We start from the raw sequence: 17,709 nt of genomic DNA on the forward strand, positions 1-17,709 counted from the left end.
AGTGAATAAGAAGTGGCTCCTGGTATTAATGAAGAGTTCCATTGACATTGATATCTTATATAACTATATTTTTATATAAATATTTATAATCTATTATTTATAACTCCAAAAGAGTATTTGAGGTAAGAGGGAACTCTTTTAGGTGCTATCCCACTTCTGAACTCTTGAACTTTTGTCTATGCTTCTCTTTGAGCAAGAATTATCTTTGGGCTTACATTATAATTACTTATGTATATGATCTGTCTTCCCCATAAGACTGTAAGCTCCCAGTTTTAGTGGCTGGTTTCTGTTCTTCTCTAGGTCTTCTAAAAGGCCTGGTACAACACTTCAAGGCTTTACTCTTAGTTGTTACTAAATAACTGTATGCAGAGTAAGAGAATGAATGAAATACAGGTTGGGGCTAAAGTGGGGGAGCCTGAAACCCAGGCATGTACCCTGACAGGGAATGGAACTGGCGACCTTTTGGTGCATGGGGCGATGCCCAACCAGCTGAGCCACACCGGCCAGACTAAAGGAATAGGATTTTTAAGTGGGAAAGACCTGTTTGGAATTGGCCATAGATGTGGAAGAGAAGGGGACAGAGAGGAAAGAAGTAGCATCCCCTTTCTTGCTGGGCAGCCATTACCCTGCTCAGTAGCAGTGTTGGCGGCCTGGGCGGGTTGTGAACTACTGAGATTATGAGGTAGGTGTCCTCCTTTGCTGATAGAAGAGCAAGTACAGCAGAAGTCTTAATACTCCCACCGGACACTTTTGTAAACATTGGAGGGACAGGACATGGTTATTGGACATTTGGTAAATATTTATTGAATAAACAAATGAATGGCTTATTGGTCCTGAATTTCATTTAGTTTTAATGAACTGTCCTAAAGTTTATTACAATGATTTCATTCAGTTTTAATGAACTGTCCTAAAGTTTATTACAATGTAATCTCTTTTTTGGAGAAGTTTTTGCCAATGTTTTCATGTTGGTGCAGCATGTTGAAATATATGTGAGACGTGTTGGGAAAATGTTTTAATTCAGCAGTGTCAGAAGCTTGTCTTAAAAGGAATACTTTATTTTTTTTTTTAGTTGTCATTATGTAGTGCTATTCCTGAGATATATCAGCACGTTTCCGGAAAACTGAATGAGTCATAGTAAAAATAACCCAATCTGTTTTAGAGAGCCTTTATGTCGTATCGGCTTGATAATTTAAAATTAGCTGTTATCTACGTTATTTCCTTTCAGATGAGCCAAGTCAGTTACATTCAGTAATGCTTTTAATTTCCTCTCATTGTTGAAAATGAGAACAATTTTGTTAATCCAGACAGGTGTTTCAGTTTTAATTGGCAAAAGTTTTGCTTAAGTGTGAATTGATATTGGCAGCCTGCCCTCTGACTTTCTGCCCAAAACCACAAGGTCACTGGAAATGAAAAAGGAAAAAGAAAGATCTTTGGAAATTACACATTACAATCTATTTATTTTCTCTTTCTGCTATTAATTTTAAAACTATTTAATAAATACTTAGGAACATAAAATCTCCAGATTATAAGTAACCACTTTTACAGGTTTAAATGATCACCTATTTTTTCCCCAGAGCATACTCATTTCTTAATTTTAATTTTTTAAGGTAGGTGCTATAACTTTCGATAGTTGGTGTTAGCATTACATGATGACATGTTCTGTATTAAGTGGGATAGCTCAGAATTTTGATTTTCTTTGTGGTTTGCATGCTTGTCTTCCAAAATGTTACTCTGTGTATTTAAATTTAATAGGTATTTATTGATAATGATCCTCAGCAATTGACTGAGCAAGTAGACAATGACAGTGAGTAAATACATAGATAATTTGGACAGTACTACTAGTCAGCTTGACCTAATTGGCATTTATAGAATAGTGCACTCATAATACAGTCATCCCTAGGTGTCTGCCAGGGATTGGTTCCAGAGTCCTCCATGGATACCAAAATCTGCAGATGCTCAAGCCCTTTATATAAAATAAAATAGTATTTTCATATAACTTACACACATCCTCTTGTATAATTTAAATCATCTCCAGATTACTTATAATACCTGATAGAATATAAATGCTGTGGAAGTAGTTGTTACACAGTATTGTTTAGGGAATAATGACAAGAAAAGTAAGTCTGTAAATGTTCAGTACAGATACAACCCTCATAGACCTAACTACATGTTAGAAGTCAGCAACAACATAACATTTTTTAAAGAATATTTTCAATTCATGATGGGTTGAATCCACAGATGTGGAACCCCTAGTTATGGAGGGCCAGTTGTTATCTGAATATATTTCTTTGCAAGTATACATGGTATGTTCAGCAAGACCATATGCGGGGCCAGTAAAACATGTCTCAGTGGATAAAAATAAACATCACAAGGAATATATTCTCTATATAGAACAGAATTAAATTTGACATAAATAAATATTAGATATCTGTAAAATCTCAAAATATTTAGAGTCCAAATAATTAAACAACATACTTAGTTCATAGATCAATGAAGAAATTACAAAGGAAATTTATATGTAAAAGACAATCGTTAACCTAAATCATTGACCCCAATATTACAACAATTTTCTCATGTTTTCTTAAAGTAAAATTGTTGTGATATTGGGGTAATGAACAATTTTTAACTAGGACACTAAGTGCATGAACCATAAAAGAAAAATTGGATAAAAAGATACATTGGACTTCATTAAAATTAAAACCTTCTGCTCTTTGAAGGACATTATGAAGAAAAGGAACAGACAAGGCATAGACTGGGAGAAAATGTTCACAGTACATATATCTTGTAAGGACCTGTATCCAGAGTAAATACTCTTTCCAACTTAATAATAATAGGACAAACAAGGCAATTAAAAATAATAGGACAAATGATTTGAACAGACATTCCACCAAAGATATAGGAATGACCAATAAGAGCATGAAAAAGGCTTAATAGCATTAATAATTGGGAAAATGCATATTAAAACCACAACAAGATACCACTTTAAAGACTTACAATACTATGTAGGATAGTTGGAATTCTCATACATTGCAAATGCAATGTAAAATGGTACAACCACATTGGAACACAATTTGGCATTTTCTCATATAGTCAATTCCCCCCTAGGTATTTAACTATTAGACTTACATACCAATGTTCACAGCTATTCAATCCATAATAGCTTAAATCTGGAAACAACCCAGATATCCATCAGTAAGTGAATGATAAATAGGCTTATATTCACCTAAAGAAATAATTCCCAGCAATAAAAAGAAATGAAGTACAAATACATGTAACAGTGTGGGTGCATCTGAAAAAACATGATTTTGAGTTAAAGGAACTAGATTGTATGATTTGATTCAATTGCAATTCTAAAATAGGCAAAAGTAAACCATAATGGTAGAACATAGGTCACATTGATTGCAGAAGGGTGTAAGGAACTTTCTGGGTTGATGGAAATTTTGTATATCTTGATTTCATGATATACAAATATATAGGTGTCAAAATAGGTCAAACACCCTAAATCATGGTTTTTTCATGTCGTATCTATCTTACCTACCTAATAAAAGAGTAATATGCTAATTGACCGTACCTTCGCGACACCCACCAGCCAACCAGGAGTAAGTATGCAAATTAACCCAACAAAGATGGTGGGTTAATTTGCATACACAGGCACCAAGTGGCTGGGGGCAGGGTGGGATGCTTGCATCGCAGGTATTTCGCACCACCTCAGCTGCTCCGGGCCTCTGGGCAGCGTGGGAAGGTGGAAAGGCGGCTCCAGACCAGAGCAGAAAGGCGGCTCTGGCCAAAGCGAAGGCGCTCCGGGCAGCCAGGGGAAGGAAGGCCCATTCTTGCACAAATCTTCATACATCGGGTCTCTAGTATTTCAATAAAGTCACTAAGAATATCCTAAAGGCAGAAATGCATGTATATTATTTAGAGCTGTCATATGTAAGATTGTTTAGTATATCACCACAGATTTTGGTTTCAGTGTAGATTTGTCCTCATCATCAGCTTCAGAAGGACAGCACAACATACTCCCTAATGTGTTAAGTGGGAAGAATGTAGAAGGTGAAGAACAAATTCTCAATAGGAAATTGCTCAGTCTTCGCATTCAGTATGAAGCATACTCCTTTTTTAAGACAAAATCAGGCTAATTTTTCCCTCATTTTCCCATCAAGAACTAATAATTAAGATAACTTTCAGGCAGAGAGAGACAAGGAAAAATAAGTCTCTTCTATTTCTCTGTTGGCTTTTGAACTATAACTTATTATTTTTGTGCTTTCTCTAGGAATTATCATACATATCAGAGCATATTCACAGGTGTTTATGTTACTATACTTTATAACTTAGATTTTAGTCACTTTTAAGCTTCTGATATATCAAATAACAAAGAAAAATCTAAAATGTTTTTTAGCAATAGCAAGATCATTTAAATGTTATTTGAAAAACCATTTAAAAGATTAAACAGTACTCATTTCATTGCATACATACTTTTAAAGCGAATCTCATTGTATTTCATCATGCTGGTGAGAAGCAGAATCAGTGATGATTGGAGAGCAATAATATAAGAAAACCCGTTAGTGGGGCTTATGGTCCCCAGACAGGAGAAATATATAGGACTTAAAAGATGGCACACATTTAATATTAAGGCGTCTTGTCAGACTCATGGCTGCGTGCTTCTGCTTTTGGCCATTATCGAAGCGAAAGCTCTCGGGCCTTTTGCCATTATGAAGTAACATGGTGTTGAAGGATAAAAAATTCAGTTTGAAATAATATATATGTTTAAATAGGTCAGCTTTCATGGCATTGTGAAGGGTGCCTCTGGTCGTGCTGATGAACTGGCGCCTCCAGAACGCAGAAGACCTGCCTTGTTGAGGTAGCCAAGTGGCCAGCAGCTGATCTCTCTGGTGTCTGCCTTCTGCATGAAAATTTGCAGACAGGAAAGAGCTTTGAAAGCATTGTACCAGCAGGAGATCCAGAATCTCCGGATTTGCCATGCATGCTACTAGATACGGTGGGAGAAATGAAGGTATAAAACATAGGACTTGCCTTCATAGAATTTTTAATTTAGCCAAGATCAGATAAACTTAGGATAATGCAATTAGCAATACCAGGCAGTTTAAACTACAAATTGATAGCCCAGATAAATAAATCCCTTAACCACTCGGAAAAGAACATATTGGGGACAGAGCAGTCAAAGAAGGCTTTGTTCACTAAGCAGGGATTTGAGTCAGGCCTTGAAAGACAGTTGGGGTTTAGATGGAGTGATAGCAGGAGCAAAGACAGGACATGGGAAGGGGTGAGCCGCACTGGGTTCCTTTAGCTGAGATGGAAGATTTGTTTGGGGCAATAGTGAGTCTTGGGAAAAATAGATTTGAGACGGATTTTAAATGGTCTACAGAACAAAGATAGGGGATTTGGACTGCTGTTCCACTTCATGGGGAATAATTTACAGACTAAATTTGGAATTTAAAGTTCTTGTCATTTGGTACTGATTTGAACAATGAATGCGCTTTTAAGTAGATCATTAGAGGGGAGTGGTTCTGCTTTTTATAGTATTTCTTTGTTCCATGTTTTGTAAGGTTAGCTTGACCTGGGTGGGCATCATCCGATTTGGCTTTAATGTAACAGCCTTACAAGTTTGCACCCACAAGGAGAGCCCTGAGTCAGCTTTGATTTATGTGCGGAAAAGCCGCTCTCTGGGAGCTCCTTGTGTGCAAAGGGGCAGACTTGCTGTCTTCACACACCGGACCCCAGTGACCTCTGGAAGAAGATCATGTGGAATGTGCAGTGATAAGAATGAAAAGGAAATTTGGTTTTAATAGAAACAACACTCTGGATCTTCTTTGATGGTGTTACAAGCTTGTCTTTGCCACTTTTCTGGGAATGCGGGTTGTGTGGATGTAGTCAGAAATTGTTAGCTAAATAAAATAATGCATATATATGTATTATATATAGAGAGAGTGTGCCATAATATTAAAATTCACTTTTTAGTGTGAGGGAAAGCAGTATCCATTGACCTTTTCATTCCAAGCAGTCAACAGTTTCCTCAGATGTTAGATGACCATTGTTCCTTTTTTTGTATGAGTCCTAGAGTCAGCTCAGGTGGCATATCTTGAAGTGCTGTGCTGTGTTCATGGAAGACTGAGTATTTTAAATTTCAAGTCTCCTAAAATTAACCTACATAATTAACGTAGCCCCTAACAAAATTCCAGCAGTTTGATTTTTTGGTTGTTGCTGGTTTTGGTTTTGTGGAACTCAAGCTGACTTTAAAATTCACATGGACTAAGGATAGGTATGGCAGACTGGAGAGCAGTACTAGAGCACCGACACTGCCGATAGCAGCCCTAGGAGGACACTGGATTAGGTAAGAGAGCGCTCAGCATATGGTCCTTGGACTGGAGGCCTCAGTGTCACCTGGGAACTTGTGAGAAATGGAATTTCTCTGGCTCCACCTCAGCCCCAGAATCAGAATCTCGGGGGTTGGGGCCAACGAGGCTGTGTTTTAACAATCTGGGTTATTCTTAGTTGCTTTAAAATTTGAGGAACACTTAATTAAGACATTTGACATAAGGAAGTACAAACCAATCAGTGGATCAGATGGAGAGTCCAGAAACAGACCCACGCGTGCATGGTTCTTCTGATTGACGAAGTTGGCATTGCAGTACAATGGGGATAGGGCAAGCTGTCGATAAACTAAATGATTTGTATTCATATGGAAGGAAGCTGTCTTAACCCCTATGTAGTACTATCCTTGCACTAATCAATTTCAGAATGAATGTGTAAAAGTGAAAACTATAAAGCTTTTAGAGGAAAAATATAGGAGAATATCTTTGAGAATTTAGGATTAGCAGGAAAAGAAAGCTCTAATCATAAAACAAAAATATAGACTCTATTCATATTAAGCACTTCTTTTTATCAGAAGATACCATTATTGTTTGAAAAGCACTTTGACCAGTGCCTTGCCAGCACATAGTGTGTGTTGTATTTGTCAAATAAGTAAATAATATGTTACCCTCCCATTAAACATTATCTCCTCATCCCCTCCCCCCCCCCTCCACCCCCAGCCTCTGGCAATCACCATTCTGCTTTCTGTCTATATGAGTTTCACTATTCTAGGTACCACATGCAATTGGAATCATAAAATATTTGTCCTTTGTGTCTGACTTATTTTACTTAGCTTGATGTCTTCAGGGTTCATCCATGTGTACCAGAACCTCCTTCCTTTAGAAGGCCAAGTAATATTCCAAATTGGATGCAGCGGTAGAGAATCACTGGGGAGAGATGGAGTCACTTTGGGGGGTGGGGGTGGAGATGGCATTTAAGCTGAGACCTGAAAGGTGAGACAGAGCCAGCAGGGCAGTGTGTGGTCATCCTCAGGTCCAAAGCTGAGTGGAATGAGAGCAGTAACCCTCACTGGGACATGGTAGAGACTCTGGATCAATTCCACCCACCCATCTGGACAGATTACAGCTCGAGTCCTCACCAGCAGGCGGGCCTGCTGCTTAGGTAGTTGGGTTGGTGTTCTCTCTGTTGGGTTTGTTTGCTAAACTGTTAGACTAAAATTAAAAAAATATATATAATTTTCTTAATAAGTCAGTAGAGCATTGTAGCATATCTCCTGGTTAGTTTTCTTTTTCTTTACCTAGTGTCATGTATCATGATTGATTTTTACCTTGTGAGCAGAAGTGTTTTATAAAATAAAGTCTAGCCTCGCTGCTACCTCCTTTCTGAAAGACTTTCCTGAGTCTTTACATCTCCCAGCCAAATGGCTATAAGATAAATGCATTCTTCAGCGATATCATTATCCAGTCAGTTCCTCCCTTAAAGCTTTTCAAATGTCTATTTGCCAGACTGCATTTTACTTTCAGTGTTTAGTGAGAATGTCTTGCTTGCCCTTCACATGAAAGTCTCAGGCAAACTCCTGTTCTCGTGCCAGCATAGAAAACAGTCTGACTTTGTTGTTTTTCTGAGGAAAATTTCTCCCCACTTTGGTGTGCAAACCTTCTGAAAGCCGGGCTTTGACTTGGCAAGCCCCCAGGTGATATGTGTGTTGCGATGCTGTTGGTAAGTGATCAGTGCGATTGGGAGGCGAAGGGAAGGAAGTTTTCTTCCACCCTCTTAGGGTCCCTGGCTGGGTCTGAACATTAAAATGATGAAGACAGATTAGCAGCAGAAAAAGCACACACATTAATTTAGTATTGGTTTTGCATGACTTGGGAGCCTTCATGAGGAAGTGACCTGAAGAAACAGTTGATTAAGCGCGTATTTTTTATGCGAGGTTTGATGAAGAGTGGCAGGCAGGGGAGAATGTGAGCGGTCAGAGGGCGTGAGGGGAGTGCAGTAGACGGGGGGATCTCAGTGAGACCTGTTTGCTGGGATTCTTCTCAGCTCCCATTTGTCTTCTGAAGCCAGGAAGCTCCTTTCCGCAGGTTAACAGAGAAGGCAGCTCTCCGCTGAGCTGTTTCAGGGGAGAAGGCCAGGGGCGGGGTCAGAGAGATCTTCCTCCTTCAGCTTTCTCACACTCCTACCCCCAAGGTCCCTCAGTTTGGGGGTAGCGTGTCCCGAACCCCCATCAGACTTTAGTGCCATCACCTGCACCCACTCTGGGTGGTGATTTTCTGTGAGGGGTGAGAGAAAGGGTAGTCGGAGGAGTCTGGGAAGGGGCTCCTGTGCTTTGTGGGGCACCTGGGAGGCTTTGTGAAGCTTCTCCAAGGCGCACTTAATCTTCCCAACCCTGTGAGATTCGGAACGGCTATTCCTGTTTACAAAGAAGGAAAGTAGACCAGGGCATTCAAGTAACTTCCCAAGGTCACGCAGCTAATCGCCACACTTGGTGGAGCTGGGATTCCGGTCGAGGGATTCCGGTCGAGCTCTTCCTGACTTGGAGACTTTCCCATTGTTCCGCAGAGCCCTGTGCTGAGTGCTGTGTCCTGTTGCCAGGAGGCTGCGGATGGCAGTCCCCTGAATAAGGAAGAGAAAAAGGGCAGTGATACCACCCACTGTAGGTAGTAGAATCCGTTTGTAGGTTTACTTAGTGAAAACAGTTCTTCCTTTTGGAAATTCTTAAAATCATATTTTATAATAAAATCTCCTGCCAAATAGTGTTACACATTTTAAAGAGTTAGTTTTTTAATTGCTGTCATTAAGCATACATGTCTGTCACGAATCTGTTTCCTTTAGGTCTTTTTTTTTTTCCCAATTTTGAAATTTGTTTTTTTTTAATTACTTTATTGATTAAGGTGTCACATATTTGTCCTCATCCCCCCATTCCCATCCCACCCCTCTCCCCACGCATGCCCCAACCCCCTGTTGAACTTAACCGTTGGATAGGCTCATATGCTTGCATACAGGTCCTTTGGTTGAACTCTCCCCCTCCCCCCACCCTCCCCTATCCTCCCTCTGAGGCCCGATAGTCCGATCGATGCCTCCTTGCTTCTGGTTCTGTTCTTGTTCCTCAGTTCCTTTAGGTCTTTATAGTGCCATATACACTTATTATGTTGGTAAATTCACTCTGTAGATTTAAGTAATGGAGACTAACAAGATAAGGTTGTGCACTAATCTTGTAAACTATATTTCAAGGAAATAAAAATAGTTTAGTTTGCAGTTAGTTATAGGAGAATAAGATTACCTAATGGATATTGCATTAGTGTAGCTCTGTGAGGTCAGGGGCCTTGTCTGTCTGCCTGCCACCTTATCCCTGGGGCCTTGTGCGTACTGCCTTGTACAGAGCAGGTGCTGGAATGAATTAGTGAGCACTTCTTTGCACTCTCCTCCTTTATTTGTGTATTCTTCGCCTACTCTTCTTCTTCCGCTATCCCTTTAACAGTTTCCCTTTACCCTTTACTACCCCCACCCACTCCCTCTACATTTATTGTTACGTAGTTTATTTTCTCGCATATATTGTAATCTGTAAAATAAAAAGATTTATTAGTTTAAGGTCTGATATATTCTTACTGCTTAGATTATCTGGAAGATTATGATTCATTCTTTAAGTGATTTATTCAATAGACTGAGTCAACCAGGTTAAGTAATGACTCTGTTCCAATGACCATGTTCTTCACAAGAATATTTGAAAGCACACGTTTTATTATTTTTCACTGTGATTTTCAAATCTGCATTCAGCTGTATGCTGATGTTTTTGAAATAATTTATTTTGTTATATTCAGAGTGGGATCGCCCCAGCCTATTCCTTCTTTCTGTGATTTTTATTTTATTTATTTTTCTCCATCAGTGTTTGCTTTCACAACCAAAGTTTTGGGCCATTCAAACATCAGCCTTGATCCTGCGGACAAAACTTGAGAGAGGAAGCACGCGCCGAGTGGAACGGGCAATGAGGCAGACACAGGTAGGAGGGATTCATGTGGCAGTTTTTGTTTTTCTTTCAACTCTTTATTGCTGTCATTAAGCATACATGTCTGTCACGAATCTACGAGAATGAGATAGCTTTCATTTTGCTCAAATACTTTGTTATTGTTTAGAGCATGGATTTTAAAATGTGATACCAAATGTATGGGTCTTCACACCAAAGAATTCTCTACTTCCCTGTGTGCACCAACTGGGTCCCTACAATTTAACTCAGTCCTGGCACTGAATTAGTACAGACCCCACTGGCTAAGAGCTCAGTCCCACAGACCGTCTTCCACTTCAGATGCCAATTGCAAGTCTGGGTACTTCTGACTGTCTGGCTATAAATCGAGGGTTCTCTAGACCCCCTCCTAGAGTTTGATAATTTGCTAGAATGGCTCACAGAACTCAGGGAAACACTTTACTTACTATTTCTGGATGATTATAAAGGATATTATAAAGGATACAATGAACAGCTGGATGAAGAGGTACATAGGATGTGGTCCAGAAGGCCCCCAGCACAGGAGCTTCTATGCTTATGGAGTTTTGGGTGTGACATCTTCCCAGCACTTGGGTGCATTCACCAACCTTAATGCTCTCTGAACCTGTTTGTTTTAGATATTTTATGAAGGCCCCATTCTATAGGCATGATTAAGTCCCTGATCATTGGTGATTATCTCAACCCTTAGACCAGTGGTTCTCAACTTTTCTAATGCCGTGACCCTTTAATACAGGTCCTCATGTTGTGGTGACCCCCAACCATAAAATTATTTTCGTTGCTACTTCATAACTATAATTTTGCTACTGTTATGAATTGGAATGTAAATACCTTAGGCGACCCTGCTGAGACAGTTGTCAGCCTGGGGCAGGCTGCTGACCCACTCCCCACAGCTGGGCCTAATACAAAGTAAAGGAAGTTGTAGTTTCATGATCAGCATCTTAAATTATTCATGAAGAATTGCCACTATTGCATTGAATTCTATTTATTAAAAATTCACTTCACAATAGAACAGCAAAATGTTGAAATGATCAAAGTGTTAAAATGATCAACTATCATATTTTATTAAGATAAGTGTATGATGTCTTGTTCAAGGAAACCACATAGTACCTTTTTTTGGGGGAATGGGGGCAACCAGTTTAAACGTCTTTTAAAGTTTTGGCCTTCTGAATGCAAATAGTACTAGAATACATTCATTTATTAATGAAGGACATTTTGACTTATAAATGATTTGCTTTGTATTCATTTCTTCCATTAACTTTGGCATATAAAGTAATCATCAACATTAAATTGTTCGTTTGTAGCAGCAATTAAACAAAAAAAAAGGTATAGAAGTAAATTTGTTTACAGGTGTATAATACATCTTTTCAATTCAAAATCTGCATCATTCTATGAATTGTGCAGGTTATGTTTTTAGACATCAAACAACAGGGATGTGCTTTGGCTGGGGCAAATGGATTTAAAGAAAGAGCTGAATCACTATGCTCTAGCATTTTGCCCATCTTAGCCTTCCTATACCTGGAGTCTCTTCATCTTGCCGACCAAATGCTGCGTTATGAGGGAGTTGTTATTTCTGCCTCTGCAGGGTGTATCTCAAAGAAAATCTTTTCACTCTTCAGTTAAGAATTTTTGGAAATTAGCCAGACCATATAACAGATAAATGTGAAATTTATCTAATTTTCTGTCATTGTTGAACCACTTACCTCATAATCTAAACCTTTGCCAATTCCTCTGATCAGAGTTTGATATTACTGTGTTTGTTGGAATTACTGCATACCTGAAGAATAAGAGGAAAATGATTTGAAAAATACTTGTATATATAAAACAATGTTTCAAGAAAGTTTTCGTTTCTGTGAAAATTTGTTCCCTTCCTCAGCTGTATAAAGTGATAAAATGATGAATTGGTAAAGTGGAAAGAAAAATAAGCTAGAAGGAGCTCTTAGGGCAAAGCTTAATCCTGTCATATTGCAAGTTGGGAAAATGCAGGTGTGATGAGGTCAGGTGCCTGGCTCCAACTTGCCTGGCTAGTTAATGACACGGTCTGGACTATAACGTCCACAGCAACAGGCATTACATGGAAGGATCCAGTGGCAGGTCCTAAAGATGGCAGGTTTGCAAGGGATTTCTACGTGAGACATGCCAAACTTAAAGAGGAAGTAGTGTATCACAGTTCAAGGTGAATAAACCAGCACTATAAGATCACACAGAAAAAGGGGCTCCAAGTTGAGGACAACCCATTAAAAACACTCTACCTCGAGGAAATTCTTCTAGGCTGGAGTTCTTCACTTATTGCATGTTCAGTATTTATTGTCCAGTGTTTCTTTATACCCCGCTTCTTGCCAAGGGAGTATAAAGTAGTCCTGTTCTCTATTGTCATTCAGTTTCCCCCTGCCAGTCTGACCCAAATCCAATACTAACCTTTTCATTTTTATAAGCTCATGTCTTGTTTTCCTTCATTGTGGTGACAGCAGTTCCTTACTCGTATAAATACAGATATGAAGCAAATTAATTGAACACATACATTCAAAGAGACCATCTTACTTATGTCCCAACCAAAAAAAGTTGTGCAAACCAGTTGTCATCATTGTCTTCTGTCATACTAACAACTGCTTTAACTTAGTGTTCGATAAACTGAGCTCAGTCATTGAGGATTAATGTGAGATTATTTTATGTTCATTATTAAAGTAATCTTGCTAATGAATGTTATTTAATCTGTTAATTTAAATTATGACGTTCTGCTCCTGTCCATGTGGTTTTGCCTCTGAGGACAATTACCTAGCAGGGACCTTTTCCTTCACCATTGAATTTCTGGAAGGACATTGCATTGAGTTGGGAATTTGAGATTATAGCCATTTTCTGTCACTAGAGATTGTTCATACTATAATTTGACTTTTTTAACTGTGGTAGGTAGTTAATTGAGATTTCACAATTTTTAAACAAATTTTAAAAAATCTGATTTTGGTTACTGTAGCTTCACTTATGCTTTGAAGGAATTGGGATTTTTATGGTTAACTATTGGAGGGAAGAGGACGCAGACCTGGGTCATTGGTACCATTGTGGAGATTATTGCTCTGTGTAGGTTGAAAGATTTCTCTTTTAGAATTTGGTCATTTATATGACTATTTGTTTCTAAGTAATGATTAAGGGCATGTCATAACAAAAGCCTTAATTGGGGGGAAAACTGGCCACAGTAACATACACTAAGCTTTGTACTTATGTTTGAATAATTTGAGACAGAGATCCTTTAGATTATTTTTATATGGATGGAATGCCATACTCTGTTAGGCATTATGTGTAACATCTGGACTAAAGCACATGGTTAGTAATGGCAAAGTGTGTTTTTGCTTTTTTAAACTATGTCACTGTTCCTAATTGTTTTAATTATAGAAACAATACCTGGTCATTATAAAAAAATGTAAGCAATACAGAAATGGAAACTAAAAAGAGCTTCCATTCCCCCGCCCCCCCTTTGCTTGCCTTCCAATCTCAACAGTTTGTATCCTTCTAGACCTCTTTCTGTTTACAGGTAAACAAATATGCTTTAACATCAATAAGATCATGCAATCTATATTGCTTTCTACCTTTTTTCTTTTTCCCCCACCAGAGGATATTTTTTCCCATTGATTTGAGAGGGAGAGACAGAGAGAGAGAGAAACATCGATATGAGAGAAACACATTGATTGGTTGCCTCTGACCGGGGCCAAGGATAGAACCTGCAACTGAGGTACTTGCCCTTGACCGAGAATTGAACCCTCAACCCTTCAGTCCATGGGCTGATGCTCTTAACTACTGAGCAAAACCAGCCAGGGCTCTACCTTTTTTCTTTTAACATAACAGCTTGATCAACTCTGCATGCCAATGCCTGTGCATCTAGCTCATTCATTCCAACATCCGAATTTTACTCTGTTAAATGGAATTTATTTAACCAATCCCCTATTTTTGAAGGTGCTTTTTAATTAATATATTTTTATATTAAACTGCATATCAAAAACTTTAATAATGCACATAAAAAAAGAACTTAGTTTACTCAGAAAGATCTCAAGTGAAAGATTAAATTCTCCTCCAATTCCCAGTTCATTTTTTAAATTTTTTATTTATTGTCTAAAGTTTTACATATGTCTCCTTTTTCCCTGATTGGCCCCCCACCCCCTAGCCATTCCCACCCCGGTCAAGCCCCCACTGCCCCAGTGTCTGTGTCCATTGGTTATGCTAATTGATGCATACAAGTCCTTTGGTTGCTCTTTAACCCCCCCCCCCCACCTTCCCTGCCATTTGTCTCTAGATCTAGTCTTGTTCATCAAATTATGTTGATCATTATATCCCACATATGAGTGAGACCATGTGATATGTATCTTTCTCCAACTGGCTTATTTCGCTTAGCATAATGCTCTCCAGTTCCGTCCATGCTGTTGCAAATGGTAAAAGTTCCTTCTTTTTTATAGTGGCGTAGTATTCCATTGTGTAGATGTACCACAGTTTTTTAATCCACTCATCTGCTGATGGGCACTTAGGTGTTTCCAAATCTTAGCTATTGTAAATTGTGCTTCTATGAACAGAGGGGTGCATATATCCTTTCTGATTGGTGTTTCTGGCTTCTTGGGATATAGTCCTAGAAGTGGGATTACTGGGTCAAATGGGAGTCCAGTTCATTTTTTAGCACATTCTTTTGTTGTTGTTATTGTAGTGATTTCCGTTATAATTTTAAATATTTACACTTCTATTATATATCTTTAAATGCTATAGTTTATTTCTTCCATTCTGGTTCAGTACATCACTTGCATTGATAACCATGTGTGACATTTGAAAGTTATTGATAAGTATTGACTCATGTGACTATAGCTATGCTTTTATGTGTTGGAATAATTATAGTTACTACTGTTTATTCAGTAAGTACCATTTACTGAACACTCATATGCTAGGAGTTAAATAATTCTAGTACTGGCTTAAAGAAGAAAAAAGCTATCAGTATTAGACTTCATCTGTACTAGTATAAGGCACCATCTGGAGGAAAGGGGTTGAATGAGTATTGGCAGGAAGAAGTGCATAGAAGCTTTTGTGAGAAAGGCTTGGGTTGCAGCCCTGGCTGGTTTGGCTCAGTGGATAGAGCGTTGGCCTGCGGACTCAGGGGTCCCAGGTTCGATTCTGGTTAGGGGCATGTACCTTGGTTGCGGGCACATCCCAAGTGGGGAGTGTGCAGGAGGCAGCTGATCGATGTTTCTCATCGATGTTTCTTGCTCTCTATCCCTCTCTCTTCCTCTCTGTAAAAAAATCAATAAAATATATTTAAAAAAAAAAAAAGAAAGGCTTGGGTTGCAGAAGTCGGTGCCTCAAGGCCTATGATTTAGGTGAATGGGGAGGGAATTGCAGTGCACACAGTATCAGGATGTGGTTCTGTGGGAAAGGACCTGCAAATGGTGAGTGCACTGGCTCCTGCTAAGGCCAAGAGAGGGGGCTGCCCAAAGGGATGCTGATGGGCTGAATCCAGGATATGCGCTTCATGACGATAGCTTGGTAAAAACAGGCCATCATTAGTTCATAGATAAGTAGGGTAAAAGAGTGGGACAAGTGATATACAACACAATATAAGCTTTATTATCTATGGTAAAAAAAACCCCAAAACTTGGAAAGTTATCGAAAAGTAAGAAATAGGAAGCAGCCAAGAAATTTACTAATAGGATGGAGTAAAGCACACCCACTTAAAGCACACTCCCAAAGGCACTAAGCGATAGCTTCAGTCAGATTCCAGGCAGGGACACACTGAAGTCCTTCGGACAGAGTCACTTATGTTGATTGAACTGACACGTTGGCTTTCCTTGGGAGAGCACCCTTTGTGCATCTTCACAGCCTTACACAACAGTTCCCAGACTTGCCTGAACCTACAAGTTGCTTATTAAAATAGGGCTCTTCAGTCTAGCTCTCCGAGATTCTGGGTCCGGGAGGTGGTGATTGTGGACACTTTTGGAAAAGACTGCCTTGGGCAGAGGAGCACTGTTAATCTTTAGTAGCTCCAGCCATCCCATCAGTCATATCTTTTGGATTGTCAGCTAATTTCTGCTTGGCTCTTCAGAAAGCTGATCAAGACTGATATCATGCTGGAGAGAATGAATAGCCTTCAGTGCAAGGGTAGATCTGTTCTTTTCAAGATATATGTGCCATACTTTCAGATATGAGCACATAAATAAAGTCTACATCCTACCAGACCTGGTTCAGAATTGTTCTTTTATACCAAATCATTCCCTGTGTGCTGATTTTAAAATGTAGTCTTGCTCTTCTCTAGTTTTGGGAGGAAGTTTTTTCTCTCCAGAGAACAGAACATTAAGAAGAGAGGACACATCACTGCTTTCTGGGGGTTATTCTGTCATTCCCAAGTCATAGTGATACCCTCTGACCTGCGGTACTGTGGCTCCTGAAGGTTGGAGCGTTGTTATTGCGTGGGGCTAGGGAATCCACGTGCCCAGGTAACGTTTTCTCAAAGGACACTCAGGTATAAATGCTGTGAGGTGAGGTTTGGGGGGAAAACAACTTTTTAAAACTTGAAGACAGTCTCATATCACAATAGTGATACAACATGAAGTTGTCTTTGGTTGTGTTCTAGTTGTGCCCAGACTGAGCCTTCGTCTATTCCTCGCTCTCTGTTCGTTGTCATTCCCGTTTATCCATGTCTTCTGTCACCCTCATAGAGTACACTCTCTTTCAGTTCTTCATGATTGGTTTAGCAGGGGTCCTCAAACTTTTTAAACAGGGACCAGTTCACTGCCCCTCAGACCGTTGGAGGGCCGGACTATAGTTTAAAAAAAACTATGAACAAATTCCTATGCACACTGCACATATCTTATTTTGAAGTAAAAAAACAAAACAAAACGGCAAAAACACCCGCATGTGGCCCGCGGGCCGTCGTTTGAGGACGCCTGGTTTAAGGTATATTTGCTCTCTCCCCGCCCCCCCCCCCCCTCTTAAAGACCACCTCCCGATTTAACTATAACCAAGTGCTCGTGAAATTCCTAAATTTAGAAGCTGGAAAGGGAAAATGGCAAGTGAAAGGGGGGACACTGGACTCGAGCCATTTACCTGAACTTCTGGGTGTAGGTGAAAGCTTGCCAAGGGCTGTTTTCTCCCGGAGCACATTGTTACGCCCGTGTTCATGAACATAAATGGACACAGTAGTAATGAGGCTTCACTTTCTTCCAGTCCCCTTCTCCTAGCACTCACCCAGTATTCACCGCCCTGCACTCTTTTCCAGCTATTTGGGTACTTGGTTCACCCTAATGCATGTCTGTATACTTGTGTTCCGCTAAGGGTGGCTAAAACCAACTAACAAACCCCAAATGCTTGAAATAAAACAAATACTCTTTGAGAAAGCCATATATTCAGAACATTGGGAT

General features: G+C 39.4%; 1 protein-coding gene across 2 annotated transcripts in view; it reads left to right on the plus strand.

Moving 5' to 3' along the window:
- The window catches only part of TTC27 (tetratricopeptide repeat domain 27), a 97,506-nt gene that overhangs the window by 32,839 nt on the left and 46,958 nt on the right, over window positions 1–17,709 (plus strand). For both annotated transcript variants that reach the window (XM_008162253.3, XM_054728214.1), the window contains exon 10: window positions 10,217–10,330. In XM_008162253.3, the coding sequence (XP_008160475.2) occupies window positions 10,217–10,330 (114 nt within the window). The remainder of the gene's footprint in view (window positions 1–10,216; window positions 10,331–17,709) is intronic.

This window comes from Eptesicus fuscus, chromosome 16, assembly GCF_027574615.1.
Source record: "Eptesicus fuscus isolate TK198812 chromosome 16, DD_ASM_mEF_20220401, whole genome shotgun sequence".
Lineage (NCBI taxonomy): Eukaryota > Metazoa > Chordata > Mammalia > Chiroptera > Vespertilionidae > Eptesicus > Eptesicus fuscus.